Source organism: Amphibalanus amphitrite, unplaced genomic scaffold, assembly GCF_019059575.1.
Source record: "Amphibalanus amphitrite isolate SeventyFive unplaced genomic scaffold, NRLGWU_Aamphi_draft 000317F_arrow, whole genome shotgun sequence".
In the NCBI taxonomy this organism is placed as follows: Eukaryota; Metazoa; Arthropoda; class Thecostraca; order Balanomorpha; family Balanidae; genus Amphibalanus; species Amphibalanus amphitrite.
Window position 1 is genome coordinate 368,290 of NW_024881812.1, and position 23,447 is coordinate 391,736.

The following is a 23,447-nucleotide window of genomic DNA, read 5'->3' on the forward strand; positions in this document are numbered from 1 at the left end:
ACCAGTGTTTCAGAGGGGCGCCATTGATCTAGGATGGGCCAACTGAAATTCCGGTTCTGGTGGACGCCAGTGGCTCTTGAGGGGCGCCAGCGAACTCGGATTGATGGGGGCGACTGTGATCTTTAGAAGGACGTTGAAGGCGCCATTGGGCATGGATGGGGCCACTGTTGCCTTCAGCAGGGCGCCGGACGCTCTGGAGGGGCGCCTTAAGCTTGGGTGGGGCGATTGTAGTCTCAAGGAGCGTTGTCTCGGATGGGGCGAATGTGATTTTCAGAGGGACGCCGGGTACCTACTCTAGAAGGGCGCCATTGGTTTCAGAGGGTTGCCATCGATCGTAAGATGGGGCAGCTGTAATCTCCGTTTAGATGGGCGCCAGTGACTTTTGAGGGGCGCCAACGACCTCGGATGAGGACGACTGTGATCTTCAGAGGCGCGCCGGACGCTCTGGAGGGGCGTCATTGGGCTGGAATGGGGCGACTTTAGTCTCAAGCGGGTCGACTTCGGTCTCGGGGGGGGGGGGGGCGCTAGTGGCTCTTGAGGGCGCTATTGATTTCGGATAGGGCGACTGTGATCTTGAGAATAGTGCGGGTGCTTTAGAGGGGCGCCAGTGGTTTCATGGGGCGCTATCGATCTTAAGGATGGGCCGATTGGGGGAAGCTGTGAACTTCAGAGGGGCGCCGGGTGCTCTGGAGGGGCGCCATCAACCTTTAATGGGGCGACTGTTCCGTTCAGATGGGTGCCAGCGGCTCTTCAGGGGCGCCATCGACCCTGGGGATTCGGAATATTCTGGTTTCCGGAGGGGCGCCCTTCAACATTGAGGGGCTCAGGTCCTATTTAGGGGTGCCCTGGAGAACATTGGGGTGTCCAGGCACCCCCCAAAGAGATATTGAGCTCGATCCCTGCCTGCACATCACTTTTTAATTCATGTTCCCTCTGTAAAACGGCATCAGCCTAGTCGGCGCTAATTGGGGCGCCATCTGGGCGGCTGGGCGGAAAGGGGGGGGCCATGGCCCCCATGGCCCCCCCCTAAATACGCCACTGGCTAGGGGTAGTTAAAAGTCAGACTGGGATTTCTTTTGAATTTGATCCTGTTGACTGGCGAAAGATCGTCAGAGTGAGGCTATTTTCCGTTTACGAGTATGCTATCTGTCTTTTGTGCATTATATACAATGTGACCTTTCTGAGGGTTTGTCGCAATGCACTTCTGCTTACTGCTTATCCATAGTTATTTTATTTGGACAGTCATCAGTATTTACGGCCTTCTCTCGGCCGGACTTTCGGTTTCGTCTCTCAGTGGGTCGACCCCGTAACTTCCCGCAACTTGCCCAGTGGGTCTGTGGTTGGGGTAGGCCGCCTCGCGTCGCGTCCCATGGGGCCGGCTTGTGCGTGACCGCGGTTCAAACCAGATTATCCCGGCCTCGACTTATCACGTCTGGGCCAGCTGGTGCTTCCTGGCTGGCTGCGACCAGCCATTGGCGTCTGTTGGTCTCCATCTGCACCAGACTCAATTCCGAATCTGTCCCACATCTCTTCATCTCATCCCATGATATCCTATCATATCATATCCTGTCTCATCTCATCTCATCCCATCCAGATCCAAACGAGCCGACTGCTCGGTGGGATTGGCTGGCCATGTTGCTATTTACCGTTCCATGTGTCCTCCCCGCGAGAGAGAACATTGAACCCGATCGTCCCTTCCCAAGCCTACCGAAGGCTTTAAGGTTCCACCAGAGTGCTGCGCTGTAAGTGTAAGGAGAATTGCCAGCTGCCAGTGCTGATGAGCGAGATAAATCTTCCGACCACTAACGTTTCAAGCCGTTTGACATGACGGCCAGACGTGGTCTCACAAGGGTCAGAGACTCATTACTCAGAGCTCCCGACCAGCGTCGTGTCATGAGGAACGGAGCAGTTCGGTCACAGTTGGCCCGACTGGCCGTCGGAGGTAATTACTGAACAGTTTGGCACGTGACCGCGCGTTGGACGGTTCTTTTGACGGCCGCTGTAACTCTCCGTAATTACGGGTAGCGGTGACGGCTGGTTCTCGGGAGAGTGGATATAACTGGCTGAGACGCAGATGGGTGCGCCCGACGCGGGGTAATGAGATGGACAGTGCTGTGGTTGGAAGGGCTCTGGACTGGCGTAGCTGAGAGCAGCCGCAATGGATGGAAGGGATCTCCGTGACTGGGAGAAGTCGTTTGAAGTGCTAGTTTTGGGTGTTGGGACTGTGTCTTGATCTTTTTCTTCGACGCGCAAGCCGTTTACCCGGCTAGTAAACATGCGCTTTTTTAACAGCACATGGCTTTCGTAATAGTTATTTTTAATTAAAGGGACCCTCCCACCTTAAAAAAGTTAATGAATTTGCATGAAAGTGATGTCGCTCAGTTCAGAAAGAGCAAAAACGAATATCTACCAAACTTCACCGAAAAATATTCACCGGTTTTTAAGATATTAGACTTTTACTTTTGTTTACTTTTTTGGGATCTCCGCTGTTCCTAGCGACTTCATTTTGGAAGTGCGGCGTTTGCGGCAGATGTTGCGCGCAAATAGCATATACCACCACTGCTTCACAAAGATCTTAGTAAAAATTTTAAAATCGTTAGATCACCGCTGACGTCACAAATTCTAAGGGGGCATCTCAATGCATTAGCCCATTAGAATCCGAAAACTGCAAGTTTGAAATTCCATATCTCCGATTTAAAGCATTTTTCGATGTTGTGAGTGCCCAAACCGGTATTTGCGGGCCATGGCCACCAATTTGGCTATCTCAGCTCAAAACTAATGTTAAGGTGGGATGGTCACTTTAAGCAATAGATACGTCAAAGCTATAACAGTAGCGGAAGCCATTCCATCAAAAGAGCAGAATCGCTCCATTTTTCACAGGCTCAGCCGCCGGAGACCCCCACACATTTCATTCAATGTGCCACATGAGCCGACAAGGTGGATCTCTAATGAAATTAGACTGTTGCGGGCTTCATTCCTTGTCGGAACAGATTTGCTTTTGCGCTTTTAAGAAAATTGCTTCTTGACTCCGCCAGTCACATTGCTTTCCAGGTGAAAATTGTTGTACCAATGCATGTATGTAAACGTTTCAGACCTGCAACGTTGCTAAAGACTTCAAGCTGTAAGTGGACGGGTGGAGCGGACTCGTGCACAGTGGAGCTTAAACAAACGCGTGATGAATTGTAAGGAAAATACAATAATGTATCAGTTCATGGTGTCAGAAGGCTGACCGTGAAGAAAGGATCCTTTGAGCTAGTGTTAAGAACTGTTCAATAATATGACTGATACCTACTTTGCATACCTGTAAGCCCGAATGCGTACATATTTGCTTATCATAGGTCGCATGAAGACCGAACAATTAGCTGAACTTGGGCTGATCAAACACCAGACAGGTCAATTGTGTGAGAGTTTACACAGCCGCACACACCCGCTGCTGTACATCCTTTGACCGGTGACACCTCCATTCACAGAGCATGTTGACTGAGTTCAACAAGGAGAACGAGGCTTTCATCAACAGCAAGAAGTCGCCGTCGGAGACGGTGGCCCCCTGGGTCGGGTACGCTGACGAGGAGACCCTGAAGGAGCAGATCCTCGCCCTCTCTACGGTAAGTGACGGCCAGATCATCGCCTACAGGCGCCTGCCGGATTAACCCTGGACAGGTGATTAGGAGCCTATGTGAGCGGTCGTGTCGCGCGGCTAAGTGGAATTTCCGGGAGTCGGAAATGTCACGTTCGTGCAGCGGACGGCACGAGACTGGAAGTCCGCCGGACGCTGCACTGGTACACTCGGGGGCAGATTGATGTTCTACAACTCTTTATCCACCGGGTTCCTATGGCTCAGCATTGGCAGCAGCCGCCTGGTACCGGTAGACTGTGCCGCTTCACTTACTTGTCAAGCGGCACAGCCTACCCACACCGTATGCCACCGGTCTGGGTCGGTGGCTGGAAGGCGATGTGGGCCGCCTGTGACGTCAGCGCAGCGGTGAGGGCCGAGCCCGGAGGCATGGCTCGGGTCGGCGCGGCGCGGCGGCTGGCGAGGGCCGGGGAGTGAGGTGGGGTGGGAGCACGGACATCGCGCGGCTGAGCGTGTAGTTAACTTTCGCGTCTCAAGGCGCCAATTATTCTACCTAACAATTGTGCTAAAGCAGCTGTTAAAATGTCCTATCCCCAAGGCAACGCCTATCATCATACTTGCCATGCATATTACGACACACTTAAACGTGGCATTGGGACAGCCGATATAATTTATATCACACGTGCATCGAGTTGCGGAGCTACATTGTTTTTAACAGATAAGTATTAAGGCCTTGATTGAGCTCATTGGTGTCTATTATTTCGCACAGCAATCGTCCAGAGACGTGGGAACTGGGGTTTTTGGATAGCGCGGCGTCCCAACTTCAAGCAACTCTTACTGTTCCTCTAATGTGTGGTCGCAGCCACCAATAGCAAACCGTTCCATCTAGGAACAATTAAGTCGCGCACCTGGGACGGTTCGAACCGGGTTTCTCCAACCGGCCACCCTACGACGCTAGCGTGTATCCACTGAGCTGCCGAAACCAGCGACCAGCCGCCGCGGTCAAACGCGATCAAATGTCACAGTACTGTCATTGGCGGTCAGCGGGTGAATGTCATTTTGTTTTGTGCAGACGAGGACCATTCTCGGTAGATGAACGCTCGTGTCGTGAATTGGCCGGTGAGATAAGTCCGGTTCGAACTCCCCTGAGTGGCCGACTTTTTGGCTCCTAGTTGGAACGGTTTGCTATTGGGCACTGCGACCACATATTAGAGCAACAGTAATAATCGCTTTAAATTGGGGCGTTGGCTGCGGCACTATGTATACTCATAACCCCCAGTTCCCTCGTCTCTGGACGATTGCCGTGCGAAATAATAGACACCAATCTGCTCAATCAAGGCCTTAATACTAATATGTTATACAAAATATAGCTCCGCACTTCGATGCACGAGTGACACAAGTTCTATCGGCTGTCCCATTGCCACGCTTAAGTGTGTCGTAATGTGCATTGCAAGTATGATGATAGGCGCTGTCTTGGGGATAGGACATTTTAAAGGGACTATCCCACCTTCAAAAAAGTACCATTTAGGATTCGGAAATGTTACTCATGATATTGTGACGAATTCTGCAAGTTTTTACGCGTTTTCATTGTATACTTTTTGAGATATTGCGACTTTTATATTTCATTGTGACGTCATTTAGATCGGATCTGTGACGTAATGAAGAATTTACTTCATGTCAATGTGGGGGAAATTTGGCAGCAAATATAGGTATTTGCTCTCAAATATGGCGCGGCTCATACATACAAGTGTCTCTGATTAGCTTATTCGTAAATCAAGTGAATCTTCACTTAATGCGTGACAGGCGTTCAAAATGCAAATGACGTCATCAAAGGACCGTTAATAGTTAAGAGATAGGGCCTTAGCTAAGGCCCAATTTTCAAATGAAGGGAACGAATTTCTTTAACACCACGAAACTGAGGATATTGCGACCAGGATATATAGTGGTTTCTGAACCTGGCCGCCAACTTGGCTATCTCAACTCAGAATTAATGCAAAGGTGGGACAGTCCCTTTAACAACTGCTTTAGCACAATTGTTAGGTAGAATAATTGGTGCCTTGAGATGCGAAAGTTAAGTACACTCGCTCAGCCGCGCGATGTCCGTGCCCCCACCCCACCTCACTCCCCAGCCCTCGCCAGCCGCCGCGCCGCGCCGACCCGAGCCAAGCCTCCGGGCTCGGCCCTTACCGCTGCGCTGACGTCACAGCCGGCCCACATCACCTTCCAGCCACCGACCCAGACCGGTGTCATACGGGTGGGTAGGCTGTGCCGCTTGACAAGTAAGTGAAGCGGCACAGTCTACCGGTACCAGGCGGCTGCTGCCAATGCTGAGCCATAGGAACCCGGTGGATAAAGAGTTGTAGAACATCAATCTGCCCCCGAGTGTACTATGAGGCTTCTGCCGAGCAACGAAAGATGGGATGTTATCCTCATTTCAATTACATATTGCATATAAGTTCGTTTTATATTATCATTTATTCCTTGACAGTTTTAAACCATTCTTCATTCAATTAGATGTCTGTATATCGTTAGCATTTTGATTACATGCGCAATAACATGGCATCTGGCTAGCCCACGGGCAGGGTCCTCTCCTTCAAGAATGGAATGACTTAGAATTACCCTATGTTTGTCTCTTGTGTTGACTGCTTACTCTCTCTGCAAAACTCGGATCCTTACATTAAATACATTTGATGCGTCGTTCTAGGAATTGTTATTGCTTCCTTCTGGTACTGTAGAAGAGTATCAACATTTCATTGTTTTCCTAATCGCTGTTTCGTTAAAGTTTTGAGATGCAGTAGCAAGAGAACTGATGCAGTTCCAACTTTTGAGACGCACACACTCTCCTGGGGCCTTAAGGCCGTTAGCTTGTTTTTCTTTGCCCACTCTCCCCTAACTTCTAGCCTGTTATGATAACCGGATAACAAGTAGATGCCATATTTCGCCGGAAAACATTGTTGCCTTATCCGTGACTGCACATTCCCACCTCACCATTTGCTACCTGTTGCCGGGTCGCGGTGTGACCAGCTGTCCCCTCCCCATGGACCCTCCTCTGCCGATCGCCCCCCCCCCCCGCCCACTTCCCCCGGTCCAGTGACCGGCATTCATCTCTGACGTCACCAGTCAATAGCCATTGTCGTCGGGGGTCTCAGGGCGGCGGCCGGCCAGGCCGGGTGAGTCAGACGGGACCATGAGCGAATGTGGCGCGATGTTCCACTGGGCCAGACAGTGGACACGGCCCAGTGTTATGCTGAGATGGCAGCGCACATAGCGTGATGTCCGTCCGGGCGAACAGATCTCCGACCCAGTGACTTTTTGTTCCATTTATTTTGCGTCTTTTCTTATTTTTCAGTTTTTTTTCTACGGCCTTCCTCGCACATCCTACTTCGACTGTCTTCCTTTGTGTTACGCTACTTTGCATAAAATGGGCCGATCGTTTTGTCAGCATGACATTTCTGTTATTTCCCTTGTGTTTTCCGCGTTCGGACGGCAATACATCGGCGGTGTAGTGGATATCCCGTGGGACTCCTGAGCGGCGATGTCTGCCCCTAATAGGCCGCTGGCAACTGTGGCTGCCTCTGTTCCCGGCTGTGGTGCGGACACTCGGTGGCCAGTGGCCGTGTCATTACCGACCACAGCGGCGGACGCGGTCACTGCTCGCCGCGACCGCGGGGCGGTCCGCTGGCCGCCGCCGGGTCGGGGTGGCTTCGAGTGGGAGAATGCGCCGCCGCTCCTCGCGGGGTGCCGTATTGATCCCGACTCGGCCCGGCGGCTGCTTCTGCCAGCACCCTCCGGCGCGGCCCGACGCGGCCCACGCGGTCGGCCTGCCTCTGGGCGCTGGGACCGGAGCGGGGCTGCCCAGAGTGGTCAGATGGCCCACAGACCGCCATATGACCAGTGAGTGCTGAGCGCGGCTGGTGCCGGCCTAACCGTATTGGCCACCCGCCTTTATCGGCTGCCGGGACGCTGACTGGCCGCGGCTGGTGTCCGGCTCCGCGGCGAGACGGCCGCTGTCGTGAGCCGTCCTGTGCCGTCGTATTGTGCCTGCTCAGCAGTGTTCCGGCGCGCTCAGCACACGACCGGCTGGCACCGCGCTGACTGCGACCGCTGCGGTCGGCCGCTGGGGCGGTGCCGCCCAGCCGTATCGATCAGGGACGATGGCCCGCCACCCGGGTGCCCCTGTGACGATTGCGACTTCCGGTCGACCCGCCCCCTCCCCACGGGCGTCTCAGCTCCCGGATGGTGTTTTCGGCTCTCCATTGGCAAATTATCCGGGCCAGATATCGTGCCCTTTCTTCAGGCGGCTCTTTGTGTTCGGCAGACGGAAGTCGGTCAGTGGCGGCGAGCAGGGTGTGGTGGCGAGCCGGCCACTGGCAGCGCGGCGCTGTGCCAACAATGGTGCTGTTATCGCCACCCGGAGCTCCTCCCTCCCCTCCTCTCTCCCACTCTCTCCTTTCCCCGGGGGCTGTGTTTGCGCCTCTGATGGACGCCGGGCTGTTACTGCAGTCGTCTGACCGAGACGCGAGCCCCAGTGACGCTCTGTTTGCTCGGGACAGCTCTGAGCGTGAGGAATGTGTATTGCGTGTGCCTGCTCTGCCCGCGGTCAATGCGTGGGAATCGCCGACCTGGCTTTGATGATCAAAGTTGTACTGGTAGATGTTTGCTTCCCGGGAGCTTCTATACTTCGCAGGTCGACTTCCTGGTTCTATTGAAAGCGATCAGTGTGGCGTCGCAGTTGTAAAATGAAACGGAATTTATCGGTACACCGCCAACCAGGGCTGCGGAGTCGGAGTCGGAGTCGGAGTTGGAGTCGGTCAGAGTCGACAGTTCTGCTTGGAGTCGGAGTCGGAGTCGGAGTCGCCAAAATCTTTTCGACTCCGACTCCGGAGTTGGAGTTAACGCTGCATGTCTCAACGTAATGCACTGCACCTGTCTGATTGACGATACTGCGCTCGAAATGAGATTTTGTCGAAAAAAGGCCATGTTGCTGTTTTGGACGAACGTTTTCAGTGAAAGTAGCAGAAGACTGTAAATTCCCCAGAGCCTGCTTTTTAATTCTGCATGTTATTTGTAAAGCATATTTGCAACGCAAAGCCTTGGAACGCGCAAGGGATCGTTTCAGGTAAGATAAAAACGTTTCCGTTATGAACTTCAATATCATGATATGGATTTTAACCCGCGCCCTGCTGGGGGGGTGTTTGAACACCCCCCCTTGTGGTTTTTCGCGAATATCTCAAAAACGGCGGCGCTCCCGTTTTTGGTACACCTTATCATGCATCAATTCTACACATGTTGTGAAAATTTCAGACCAAGGTCATTCAAGGTCAGGTCACCAGGTCACTTGAAGTGACCTCACCTCATAAAAAGTTTCAATGTCTGTCATAGCTACACCGAGTGACCGATCGCTTTGAAACTTTCAGCGATTGCTAAGAGCAATAGCATGTACAAAATGTATATCTCAGAATTTTGATATCGATGACCTAAGGTCAGGTCAATTTTGCGACCTCCCCATTATAAGTCAATGGGAGAAAATTGAAATGCGTCTCTTTTGGACGAAAGACATTATAAACACTCCCAAACACTGAATTACAAGTGGTTTAGACACACTGAACATGAAAATGGTGTCCGTGACCCCTGTTTATGCCCTGAGGTCATCTTAGGTCACGAATGGTATCTAACAGTTTTTCGCAAATAACTTTTGATAGAGGCATGCTAGAGCGATGAAAACACCTTAGATGTGTTCAGCTCGACGATACGGATCGACTGATATGCAACATGACCCTTTCCGGTCAGGTCATGACCTTGACCTGAGGTCAAATTTTCAAGTTGACCTTTCAAGGTCAAGTTATAGTTCATTCGATGCGTCTTGACGAGAGGAACACGATGCCGGTAAAAGTAAGCTCGTACAAGGCTTGGGTCAAAAGTTATTGCAGAAAAACTGTTTCCGAAAAAATCGGCTTTTTTTGCAGTTTTTGCCCCCTGCAGGCAAAACCGTTGACGTTAGGTCAAATCTGAGAGTATTACTCAGAAAGGGCGTTAATAGGGCTATCGAATGCGCTTTTCCGCGGTGCTGTAGCTCTATTGGTTCCCGAGTTATGCGTTGGCTTTTTGGAAATTTTCGACATTCGACCTGGAAATCGGCGAAATTTTGCCTTCAATGACCTCTGGTGACCTGACCTTTGACCTGACCAAAAAATTGACTGAAGTGATTTCGTCATTATTTTTGACGCTCTTTCGAACGCCGCCTTCCGCGTATCGCTACGTGGCCCAGGAGCCGAGTTAGAAGGGGGGTGTTCAAACACCCCCCCCCCCCCCCAGCAGGGCGTGGAAATCCAGGACCCCCAGCCGGGCGCGGGTTAATACAACCGTCCGGAGTCGGAGTCGGAGTTGGAGTCGGAGTCGGAGTTGGAGTCGGAGTCGGAGTCGGAGTCGATTTTTGAAGTCGGAGTCGGAGTCGGAATCACCCTAAAATCCATCGACTCCGCAGCCCTGCCGCCAACCATATTCAGATGGCATGTCCGGAACTCATTTATAGGTAGCAATCGCCGTCCCGTCTACCCGGTCTGTGTCTCGTGGATGGGATGCAGCCTCCACCCCGGACGGCATTCATCAGGCCGGACACGGGCTGGTGGGCACCTCGGTCCCACCGCCAACCCGAGCCCGAACCCAGCGACGGCGAACTGACGTCGGAATAGGGCGCTCCATCATAGACGAGGCCGGCCACCGGGCGGCCATTTGCGTCCAATGGCCCCAGATTTGGGCAATATATTCTCTCGCCGTGTTGCTAAGGGGAGTCACCGCTAGTGCTGAGCGCCGAGACATTTTTTATGTGTGGATGATGACGTCGGGAACATATGTCAGTGGTAAATTTCGCATGGGTCATTGCTTCTGACTCATCTTTGCTTGAGTATGATAAAGATTCAGTATAACATATTTTCACATTTATGGTGCGAGTGTGAATCGTCAATTCTGATTTGATGGGCGCAAAATGACCTCGTAGTCGGCGCGCCCCTAAACCCCAACAAACAAACAACAAACAATTCTGATTTGACTGGGTGTCAAGCCGTCCCGCACGCTCAGCCTTGGCTGTGTGCTATGCGGTACAGCGTCATTTCAGGCGCCATACACTAACGCCATCTATGAACAAGTCCGACACGTAAGACGCGGGCGGTAAGCCTTCGCGTGACTGGCGCAGAGTAAGAAGGCGTGAATAAGCGAATTGATATTTAGCGACAAGGACATTGTTATGATATTGAAGCGGTGAATTGAACTGTTGCAACATGTTTTTTTTTATCGCGCAGACCTAGTCGCAGCCACGTTCCATCCTCTCCCGTAATCGTTGCCATTTCGCTTACTTTCTGTTACCACTTGGATGGTCTTGGCATGGTCTTAAGCTCTGTTTGGTCCAATTGAGGACGCAGAGGCGTGTTCGGTTCATCCGGATGGTCTACTTTTCTACCGGCGGTGACGGGTGATCGTAATGCCTCTCCCATACCGTGTCACTCACCGTCTCCATCTTCATTTCGATCCCCGTCTCCCACCCCTTTTCCTTCTTGTCTCCATCCCTGCCCTGCCTCCCAAACCATCTCCCAACCGTCTCCGATCTCTCCTAGCTCTTCGTCCGCCATTCTTACATCATTGCTGAATATCATACTCTGTCCATTCACTCGGGCTGTGCTCGTCTTCCACCCTGAGACCTTACAGTCCGTCCGTCCTCCGGCCTCTGGTCTGCGCTCATCCACCGCCTGCCGGTGTATCGCTGTGTGGCGCCGCCCGAGATGGCGCCGCTGATGACGTCCGTGATGACGTCATGATGTCGTCATTAGCCGGAATGGCCAGTGATGCATCGCCTCTCGTTGGATGTGATATTATAATAACAATAAGTGCAGTTTTGTGGTGAGCAGCAGTGTTATATAAGATCGCCAGATTAGAGACTCGATGCAGAGAGGCTAAAATCTGAGGCTGACTCTTTGATCTGAGTATTTATTAACCACAGATGCGGAGCTTTGATCGGTAAGCCGTCACCTGATCTGTCCGTTATGCGTGCGAACGCAGGTCAGTACAGGTCACCCCCGGGCGGCAAATGCGTGTGGCGTGAAGCCGGACAATCAGTGCGCGGCGGTGATCGATCTGAGAGGCGGTGCGGAGCCGGGTGACAGCGCACTTCGCCACGGGGAGGGGTGCGGTGCCTCTGCGGCGCATTGGACGGGACTCCCCGGTCAGCGCGGGAACCGACCGACCGGCGGAGTCGGTCTTCAAATGCTCACTGATTGCAGCCACTGAGCTTTCCAACTTGTCAAACCTCTCAAGAAGGTTGTTGAACCGTTCCTCCATGAGGAAACAAGCCGCCTCGAAATACCGGCGGCTCGCGCAACACGGAGCGTCGCGGCTCGTGCGGAGCACCAACGCAGACTGACCCCGCCCGCGACCTCGGTCACGGGCCGGGGTCAGCCCCTGGCGGCGAATGTCGTAACTACGGGTCGGTGAAATATGGCGGAACGGTGTTGTTACTTTTTGGATTGGATGGTAATGCACGAATTATTGCTTCGAATTGTTGTTTTGTATTACGGATTCGTGCGATCAGCCGCCCCGTGCTGGCAGTTAACTGATATTAACTTGGTTACCTGGCATTTTGCGTGAAGGGGTTTCATGTCACTAGCTGATGTGACATTGTAATGTTACATGGAGTATGTCAACTGACCGACATTGTTAGCTGATTAGTCGGTGTGATGAGTTATTGACAGGGGTCTATTGAGTATTGACCGTGATAAAGAAAGTCTGGTATGTACACGATGGGTCGATCGTGCGCCTTCTCCGAACCAGCTAGTCCCTAGGTCGTCTCACGGGAAATGGATAATTTCATATGGCTTCGAAGAATTGATTAGGATGCGTCGAGACGCCATCGAATATCGCATTTATCGCAGTGGCAGGGCGCAATGGTATCTTGATTTGACGGGCAGCATGGTCCATGTATCTCCACTGAGCACCATTAGCGCAGAGCGCTGTCTGTTTAGCTCCATTGGCGCATGCCTTACGTCCGTTTGCTGTTGCGTGTTTCGTTTTGTGTGCGTATTGATCGGCTTTGTGTGAACCTTGCCTGCCGGTCTTCCGACGCCGCCTGTCCCCTCCCTCACTCGGTCAGGGGCGCATTAAATCGGTCAACGGCCACCGTGCCCCTGTGGGGGTTCATGCGTCAGGCCACACTATTGAGAGCGGCAGTGTCTACCGCCCAGTCACCAGCCCTTCTCTGGAGTCTGGACGGACACAGGACACAGCTGACAGCACGGCGACGATCCCTTGATATCGTGTAGTCTTTGGTGTTGGAGCTCATCTTGAAACAGATAAAATCATTTTTTCATTGAAAGGGGAATGCTAATCGCATCAATCAGTCATATCATGCAACTTTTGCACTTTACTTTATTGGCGTTGTATGCAGTGCAGGCAGAGCATACTAGGCTGGTCCAACTACCGTTCCCCTGCCAAGATGCATCATTTAAATCCACAGGAGTTTTCGTTTTCTGTCCTCTTTTCGTCGTCCTGAAGTGATGCATGTGCATGTGTCAGTCCGAGGCGACATTCCCTGCGACCCAAAGCTGTGGAAGCTGTGTAGTGGCTCTGCCGGTACAGTGGCGGATCCAGGATTTTCACTGGGGAGGGGCTGCAGGTCATAATTGGGCGCCACGCCCCGGATGGGCGCCATAGTCGCATCGTGGATCTTTTTTGTTAGTTGCGTAGGGTTGCGTCAGTTGGAGTCGGCAGTTTTGATCAGAGTCTGAGTTGGAGTCGGTTCATTGGCATCCCTCGACTCCGATACCGGCTCGGAGTCAGAGTCTGTTAAAATTATCTCTACCTACCTCCCTTTTTATTCAGGGAGCCGTGTGCAGTGTGGTCTCACAGGGAGCCGTGTGCAGTGTGGTCTCACAGGGAGCCGTGTGCGGGGTGGTCTCACAGGGAGCCGTGTGCAGTGTGGTCTCACAGGGACCGGCATCGACTGACGGCACCTCACCGCTCTGTGACGGCTGTCAGCTGCCATCCCGGGTCGGCCTGGCCTCTAATTCAGTATGTACAGTGACACCACACGATTGGAAATATCGGTGCGGAGCGTACTGAAACGACGTTATTCGACTGATTTTTGCATCCTAGTCCTAGTATGCGGCACTCCGATGAGTTGCGAATTGAAAATTGGCGCCACTGCGCCTTCGGCGCAGTGGCGCCAGTTTTCCTTGGGTGGGGGCTGCCAGCCCCCGCAGCCCCCCCCTGGATCCGCCACTGTGCCGGTACACGTGTGCTACGACCCCAGACTCGCTGTCATTCGCGTGACTTAGTGTCGCGTGATGGCCACCTTTGTTTGCTTGTTCGGATCGCCGTTTTCCTATGCTATTCGTGTATCGAAGTCTCTCACTGGAATGGTATCAATATTAGCTAGCATGCCACCGTATTGATTTCGATTTTATAAACGCTGCTATAATTATACCGTTATTTACTCTGGTGTCATCCCATGTTCAATCAAAGCGTCAGTTTCTTCCGCGAAACTGGCAGCGAACTTTACCTCCTCTGCTGCCGCTGCGTATATTGTGAGCTGCACACACCATTCGGGTTGGCATTCATCCGCCAAGTTGTCTCTGTCAGGTGGGTGGAGTTCTGTTCAAGTTGAAACACTGGTCGGGATACCTGGGCAAGTTTGCGGCGTCCTATTCACCTTGAGTCGGCCCCACCCGACCTAAGAGCCCGTGGAGACCGGCGAGCTCCTGCGAAATCAATGCGCGCACAAGTTAGCGCGGCGCTTGCGACTGCAGTATTCAGCCGAGTTGTTTGCGCTGTCTGAGTGGCCCTAGTTGTGTGGGAGTTTAGGAGAGCAGTTCGGACCCTAGGGACGACAATTACGCCGCCTGAACGGATGTCGCAAACTCGAGAGGTATTGGCTGTGTGTTTCTGTCATTTCTTTTACAAGGAACGATTGTTAAACTTAGCGCGTCAATTTTGGTTCGAGACGCGTGCTACAATTGTTCATTAAAACTGTACTCAAACTTGCAGACGTTTCTTAAACTTAAAAACAAACTCTGGCTAAATACTGCTTTTCATATTGGACATCTTGTACGTATGTCTAGAATACTCGATGAAGAAATTTAAACACATATCTGGCATGACAGCAAATGACTAAAACGTATGCATGAAAACAAACTTAATTATGAAGTTTCATGAGCAAGAAGCGTCTGTCGAAAAAAAAACATTCATCGTGCACACGCTTTTCAAGTGTGTAGCTTAGACGTCACGATTCCACCGTATTGCCTGTCGCCGTCTTGAGGTACAGCAACTCCAAATCTGTTCTCCTCTCCTGCACACTGTCGGCTGATCTATGTATGTAATTAGTTTAATGGGCCTTTTGTGGTATATGACTTGCGTGCATCCAATCGATGTCGTCCTACTCAAGATCATAATGGTGTAGATAATCTGCTGCGAGGACATATGCGGTTTGTCAAGCCATGTATATGTGCTTTGAATACAAGCGTAACTCGAAAAAAAGATCTATGTATGTAACGCGTCTTCCGGACGGCGTTACAGCGTCCCACCCCACTGACATTGCTGTGTTTTGCCGGGCCCTGGTGGCGTGTCAGTCCGTCCGATGTTTATCACACGCGGCCAATATCTCACCCTGCCGGATGAGAATGATCGCCGGCGGTTTTTGTGGGTGGTTTATTGCGTCGTTATCACGCCAGAGCTGGCGTCTGATGGGGGCTCTGGTGTGCGCCGCCGACCGGAACGGTCCGATCTCAGTCGCCGAGCTCTGAGGCTGCTTGACGGGCAAGTTGAGTGCTGACTTTAGTGATGTTATGAATTATAGTCAAGCTACCGAAGGTGGTTGATGACCTGTGACGTCTTTCTTATCTCCAGTTAGGTGCAGTTAAGTCCAGGGGTTACGTTACAAAACACGATGTGATATTCTTTGCTTCTAAGCTAGTTCAAGCGTTACAGCGATGACCTCATGGTAGTGCTCGAATACGGCCCACGTTGACAGTTAATCAGTCAGTACAGACGTTAATTAGAATCTGCCACGTCCCGGCGTCTCTCCAGTGACGTCCGACTGCGGTCGGTACCGACGCGTCGCTCCCCTGTCGGTACCGACGCGTCGCTCCCCTGTCGGCGCCGACTCTGGTCGTCGACGGAGCCGTATTGGACGAGACCGGGACGTGACCCGAGTGCTGAGCTGAGTAGCACACCCCAGAGCGTCAGCGCTGTCCGCATGGACAGGATGGACGGAGACTCCATTCCAGGACACTCGGACATGGCTCCTGTCTCGCCGCCCATGTCCCGTCTCCCGTCCGGCTCTTCTGTCTCTGTCTGCCGTCCCGGGCCGTGTCCCCGGGTCGGCCGCTCAGAGCGACCCTACGCCGAACTCCCCGGGGATGAGACGGCGCCGATCTTGCTGGATTACCAGCTGAGCTTCCGCTGATAACATGGTGCCCGGCCCGGCGGACCCGCAGCAGACGCGGCGCTCTGTGAGCGGTTCAATGCTTACGAAGAAAGTTTATATGTAACTTGAAATTCGTAAGCTTCAATAAATTCATTGCTTTTCGCTTAGTTGCTACTAGTGTTTGAATAATTTAGGAGCCGTCGAATAATATGGCACCATCAGCTAACTTATTATATTTTTCAATCGAGATATCAAGATTTGCCACAGGGAATGCTTCTCGTGGAGCATAATGGTAAACACATTTCCGAATTCGCACTGCATCGACAACGTTACCGTCGTTCCCTTGTGATCAAGGACGTGAAAATTTGAACACCAATCAATCGAAGTTTGCATAAGTAACTGCCCTCCTTTCTGGTGATTGAAGTGTAAATCTACTCGTGGGAATTCAAACTTCTGAAAATGCTTGGGGCGTATTCCAAAGAACCCAATGAACTGCGAGAAGCGCCAATCGTAACTTCAGCCCGGCTGTCTGCCACTAATTCCCGGCGGCCACCAATTTCGCCGGTGAGCGCTCAGCCGTACCGGGGACCGGCCAAGTTCGGGGTCTGGCCGTGTGTCAGCCGCGTCGGAAGCTGCTCCATCAACGGCGGGCTCGATACGTAGCTCATCGTGAGTTGCGCCATCAATCTCCATGGGTGTCGCAGGAGAGCGTGGCGGTGCCCACCTTACGACCCACCCGGGCGGAGCTGTCCCCGTGCATCATATTAGCAGAGTTTATGCGCCGCCGTGCAGCGGAGGTCAGAATCCATCTTACTGGGCTGAGCCTTGGTAATGGTGACAGTGGCAGTGGTGGTGATGATGGCGCTGGTGGTGATGGTGATTGCGATAACGACAATCCTATGACCCTTTGGTAGCTGACTCGGCAGCACTCGGAGCTGGCGTGAAACATTCGTCCATCGATCCCCGTAATGATATCCCGTCCACCACACCGGGTCGTAGTGACGACCAGCTTCAGGGAATATTTGAAAGGCATCACCATGGAGCTACTACACTGCTAGCCTGCCTTCAGCTTCTTTTCCTCTCCTGTTGGCGTAACTAACGCTTTCGTCCATTGCTCTCTTATTTATCTTATGTGTCTGACAGGAAAGTCATCCTTGTCGTATTGATGCGTCGGCGCCTGGTCCCATCGGTTATTGACTGTCAGCCCGAGCCCATTGAGCCTCGCGACCTTTCTGTGCACCCCTCCGCCCCTCGCCTCACCCACCGCTCTAAACACTATCATTAGGCTGCATTACGAATCGATGTTTACGCAACGACAGTGAGTAACGCGCCCACCCGTTACACATTCATGCCGTTTTGGTCTGTGCGTATGACCGCCAAGCATGTCATTCTGGTGGTCCGCGGCCTCGCTGCAGCCGTGTCGGCCATGGAGGGTGTTTGGCCTGGTGCTGGCTCGTTCCATGCCAATTAGCGCGCTTGTCGCCGGTACTGTGCGGGCGGCTGTACGCGGAGCGGGGCGTTGACAGTGGACACGGTCCCACTGACTGACTGAGGTAGTACACAGGCACCGTGTGAAGTTACCTACTCACGTGGGGCTGCACACAGCTGGGGCAGGGAAGTCCCGCAATGGCGCGGAGTCCTAACCCGAGCTACCGAGGTAATTGTGATGCTGCGCTGGCTGTTTACACTACCGCGGGCCCATTTGATTTGCGTTTTATTCTACGACGTACAGCTATGCCTGCAAGCATATATCAGTCGAGCAATAACACAGCTGATGTTTTCCCACCAAGCCCCAATCTGATTTCAATAAATTTGTTTCGAATGCGCTTGGGGTATTTTACGTACAGAGTTTTACCATGAAGAGGTTTTCATACATTCACAATCTTTTAGACAATTCGTAACCGCCCGGTCTTTGTTTTTTTCCGAATCATCAACGGGTGATTAGCCCAGTTAAATGATTGGGTTGATTGCATTTGGATCACTGTACTTATGTCCATAATGTTTTAACCCGCGCCCGGCTGGGGGTCCTGGATTTCCACGCCCTGCTGGGGGGGGGGGGGGTGTTTGAACACCCCCCCCCCTTGTAACTCGGCTCCTGGGCCACGTAGCGATACGCAGAAGGCGGCGTTCGAAAGAGAGTCAAAAATAATGACGAAATTACTTCGGTCAATTTTTTGGTCAGGTCAAAGGTCAGGTCACCAGAGGTCATTGAAGGCAAAATTTCGCCAATTTCCAGGTCGAATGTCGAAAACTTCCAAGAAGCCAATGCATAACTCGGGAACCAATAGAGCTACAGCGCCGCGGAAAAGCGCATTCGATAGCCCTATTAACGCCCTTTCTGAGTAATTCTCTCAGATTTGACCTAACGTCAACGGTTTTGCCTGCAGGGGGCAAAAAGTGCAAAAATAGCCGATTTTTTCGGAAACAGTTTTTCTGCAATAACTTTTGACCCAAGCCTTGTACGAGCTTACTTTCACCGGCATCGTGTTCCTCTCGTCAAGACGCATCAAATGAACTATAACTTGACCTTGAAAGGTCAACTTGAAAATTTGACCTCAGGTCAAGGTCATGACCTGACCGGAAAGGGTCATGTTGCATATCAGTCGATCCGTATCGTCGAGCTGAACACATCTAAGGCGTTTTCATCGCTCTAGCATGCCTCTATCAAAAGTTATTTGCGAAAAACTGTTAGATACCATTCGTGACCTAAGATGACCTCAGGGCATAAACAAGGGTCACAGACACCATTTTCATGTTCAGTGTGTCTAAACCACTTGTAATTCGGTGTTTGGGAGTGTTTATAATGTCTTTCGTCCAAAAGAGGCGCATTTCAATTTTCTCCCATTGACTTATAATGGGGAGGTCGCAAAATTGACCTGACCTTAGGTCATGGATATCAAAATTCTGAGATATACATTTTGTACATGCTATTGCTCTTAGCAATCGCTGAAAGTTTTAAAGCGATCGGTCACTCGGTGTAGCTATGACAGACATTGAAACTTTTTATGAGGTGAGGTCACTTCAAGTGACCTGGTGACCTGACCTTGAATGACCTTGGTCTGAAATTTTCACAACATGTGTAGAATTGATGTATGATAAGGTGTACCAAAAACCACAAGGGGGGGGTGTTCAAACACCCCCCCCCCCCAGCAGGGCGCGGGTTAAGGAAAGCTTTTTGAGCTTTTAGTTCTACATTTCACAACACTGAGCTACTTGCATTATGGCGGTTCACTCTATTGAAGCCGAATGCAATGCAATAAAAATGAACACTTAGTGCCGGTCTGACATCGATCGGCTCCGTCTGCTGGCCCCAAGTTGTCCCGTGCCACATGCCTTGGGACCATGTCCGAGCCTAGTGCCTGGAAACTACCAGCTGCTATGGCTCCACTGTGACACTGGGTAGTGGCTGCAGGGTTGTGCTATCTGCACGGAACCGGTGATGAAGCTGCTGTGTGGCCTCCGTGAGTTGAGAGGCAGGAGACAACCGATACGGCGGAAATATCCACTTCTGGAGCGGTGGTAAAAAGTTAATGTTTTAGAGGCTGTAAATCGTTGGGTTTACGGCAGACGTCGTTACCGTTAAACACTGTGAAGTTCGCGGAACCAATTTTCTTGGATGGCTGTTCGGTAGCTTTGTGAAATTGATCACCTGGAAATGTCGTTATGCTAGGAGCCATCGTGACTTATAGGTGTTCTGTTTAGACCGATAGTTGTACAATTAACGTGGCTGTACAAAGAGCAATGTTTTTATCGTATGCTGCCAAATAACCGTTCGTCACTCGCGGTCTTTGTCTTCGCATTTACGAGTCACATTCCAGTGGGCTGCCTTACCAATGTCATGTTTCCGCGTCCATCACCTGTTATTGATTACCCCTATTGTGTTGCAGTGTCGCAGTTGTCATAACATTGAATATCACATAACCTTAGTGCAATATGGCGAAATTAACACATGGCTGCCATATGGCTTGTGCACTGTATATACATACAGTGTACAGTGTCACAACATGGACACGTGTCGGTCATTTGACCTCAATAGCCAGGCAGGACCTTGGCCGTAAATTTACACCACGTAAAGCCTTCGTCTGCAGAGTTACCACCAAGTCCAACATCATCAGCTGTCTTGTCTGACCTTCACCTTGACCCGAGTGAACCGAGTGCCCTGGACTACCAATACTGACCCCTTGAGTGTCCTTAGTTACCGCCGTATTGCCCTGAGTGACCCCTTTGTCTACTGTGTGCCGGCAGGACAACCGTAACTTTGTGCGGAGCCCGCCGTCGGGCGTACAGTTCCAGTTCGACATGGACACCTACATGCCGATGGCGGCGGCCGTACTCAGAGAGGACCCTGAGCTGGAGAAGCGCCGCTACGAGCTGGTGCCAAAGGCGTGAGTGAGACACAGACGTCTAACCTCTTATACAGAAACCTTTACCGGATACTTTTTCCTTTGTCGTCGTTCAGTCCACATGCGGAACTTTATATACCGTGGCGGTTGTAGCTACAACCCCAATTTTTAAAAGTACAACCCCAATGGCAAAACTACAACCCCAACATTGGAAAATTAAGAATTAGCCTGAAACACATGAAAATGAACAAAATATGTATCCCTACAGAAGCAGATAATTGAGATATATCAAGAAAGTGAAGATATCAATAAATTAGGACATCTTTTTGAATTCCAGATGCTAAAAACATTGAAAGTGCTCTGTTAAGAACATATTATTCCGCTGAGACAGTGAGCAGAGCATGATATGAAAGTCAATCACTTCACACTTCTTAAGCATACTAAGTGAATCATATTGAAAGTGTTCCAAAAAATCTTAACATGTAACATGGAAGTGTGAAGCAAAAAAAAAATCATAACATTCATCATACTTTTGCAGTGGCGAATCCAGCTCAGAGTTTGGGGGGGGGGGGGGCAAACCATAACAATTTATCGATTCTTTCCATGCCTCGTCCGTAGGCGTAATATTAAAATTATGCCGTTTGGGAGGGGCAAATGCCCATTTTGCCCCCCCCCCCTGGATCCTGATCCGCCACTGTACTTTTGGGTTTTCTCACTAAATATTTCATACCTGTGGGCTGTGCTTATCAAAGAGATAAGCATAGATGAAAAGTTTGACACAAAACAGTAAGCTTCAGAAATAAATTAACCTAACCTAAGCCTCCATCCTATGTAGCATTCAATCACCATAATCATAATATCAAATGCATTTCTTAAGTGAAATATCACTCTGTTCGCAATTTTGTCAGTTGGCACAATACCACCAATCAGCACGAATATTTGGCTAAAATGACGACACTTGAAATCAACGTTGACGACCATAAAAAGTAAAAACCAATCCTGTGCGATAATTAGTGCTGATAATCTTACTGACAGGTTCGCGAACAGAATGCAAAGGATGCAAACTTAGTCACATGTAAGCCAGCATGACGCATTTGATACAAATGCAAGGTTTTGGCGACGTCTGTCAAATCAGCAGCAACGAATATCAGCCTCACAGCAGCATATTTCGGGGTCTTTCGATTTGGCTGAAAATCGGTATCCAGGGCCTCCTCGATGCGCTGATTCCGAAAATATGCCTCTTTGGGGTGGTATTTTGCACCGTTAACGAGTTAATGACCAATTAACATTTTAACGGGAAACGGCGGGGTCTTTCGATTTAGCTGAAAATCGGTGTACAGGGCCTCCTCGATGCGCTGATTCCGAAAATGTACCTCTTTGGGGTGGTATTTTGCACCGTTAACGAGTTAATGACCAATTAACATTTTAACGGGAAACGGCGGGGTCTTTCGATTTAGCTGAAAATCGGTGTACAGGGCCTCCTCGATGCGCTGATTCCGAAAATGTACCTTTTTGGGGTGGTATTTTGCACCGTAACCGAGTTAACGACCAATTAACATTTTAATGGGAAACGGCGGGTTCTTTCGATTTAGCTGAAAATCGGTATACAGGGCCTCCTTGATGCGCTGATTCCGAAAATGTACCTCTTTGGGGAAGTATTTTGCACCGTTAACGAGTTAACGGCTAATTAACATTTTAACCGGAACGGCGGGGTCTTTCGATTTAGCTGAAAATTGGTATACAGGGCCTGTTTGATGCGCTGATTCCGAAAATGTACTTCTTTGAGGTAGTATTTTGCACCGTTAACGAGTTAACGACCAATTAACATTTTAACGGGAAACGGCGGCGTCTTTCGATTTGGCTGAAAATCGGTATACAGGGCCTCCTCGATGCGCTGATTCCGAAAATGTACCTCTTTGTGGTGGTATTTTGCACGTTAACGACCAATTAACATTTTAATGGGAAACGGCGGGGTCTTTCGATTTAGCTGAAAATCGGTATACAGGGCCTCCTCGATGCGCTGATTCCGAAAATGTACCTCTTTGGGGTGGTATTTTGCACCGTTAACGAGTAAACGGCCAATCAACATTTTAACGGGAAACGACGGGGTCTTTCGATTTGGCTGAAAATCGGTGTACAGGGCCTCCTCGATGCGCTTATTCCGAAAATGTACCTCTTTGGGGTGGTATTTTGCACCGTTAACGAATTAACGGCCAACTAACATTTTAACGGTAAACGGCGGGGTCTTTCGATTTAGCTGAAAATCGGTGTACAGGGCCTCCTCGATGCGCTTATTCCGAAAATGTACCTCTTTGGGGTGGTATTTTGCACCGTTAACGAATTAACGGCCAACTAACATTTTAACGGTAAACGGCGGGGTCTTTCGATTTAGCTGAAAATCGGTGTACGTTCAGTGTCTCAGGGGCAGACAGACAAGCCGTTGTGTGTTCCTAGCCATCGTGGCTGTGAAGAGTATGCGTTTTGTTTACGATTCGCCAAACAATGCATAGTACATTTGCTCGTTGAAAAAAAGAAGATCATCTAGTTAATTGAAGTATTCGGTGATATGAAAAGGCTGTGGCATTTATTATTTAGTTTCCTCAGGTTGAGATAATTTAGATCCAGTGTTATGTTCCTTTGCGGCATTGTGTTCGGTATGTTGTCCTCGTTTGCAAAATATCTCATGTCTGATCAGTCACTATTCCGGTTTATACTACCCGTTTCCGTAATAGACGTATTCCAGACGACAGTGGCATTAATATACAAAGATGGACTCGTTTTAAGTTTTTTAGTCTAAAAATAACGTATTCCTGTTTAGGTCTTCGTTGTCAGCCACGAGTGGCTTAAATTGTTACTCGTAGGGAAAGAGCCCTGCTCCAATACTGAGTAATGTTTGTGTCAAATGTGGAAAGAAACAAGTATTCATAGGGACTGTGATTTTGGGCGTTTACCTACCGTTTCCGAATCGCCACGACCAGTACCTAGCGGCGGAACACCCTCAATTAAGGGGGGCACTGTCGACTTTTGATCCCATTCTTTCCATGCAACGCCCATAGGGCTAATGTTAAAATGCCAAAATCAAAGGGGGCACGGTTCCCCGGTGCCCTCCCCGTTCCGCCGC

The 23,447-nt window shown here is 50.6% G+C and overlaps 1 protein-coding gene across 2 annotated transcripts in view; it reads left to right on the plus strand.

Annotated features, from left to right (window-relative positions):
• The window catches only part of LOC122388312 (synapse-associated protein of 47 kDa-like), a 55,942-nt gene that overhangs the window by 20,889 nt on the left and 11,606 nt on the right, over positions 1–23,447 (plus strand). For both annotated transcript variants that reach the window (XM_043379282.1, XM_043379284.1), the window contains exons 4-5: positions 3,471–3,605; positions 20,229–20,368. In XM_043379282.1, coding sequence (XP_043235217.1) covers positions 3,471–3,605; positions 20,229–20,368 — 275 coding nt within the window. The remainder of the gene's footprint in view (positions 1–3,470; positions 3,606–20,228; positions 20,369–23,447) is intronic.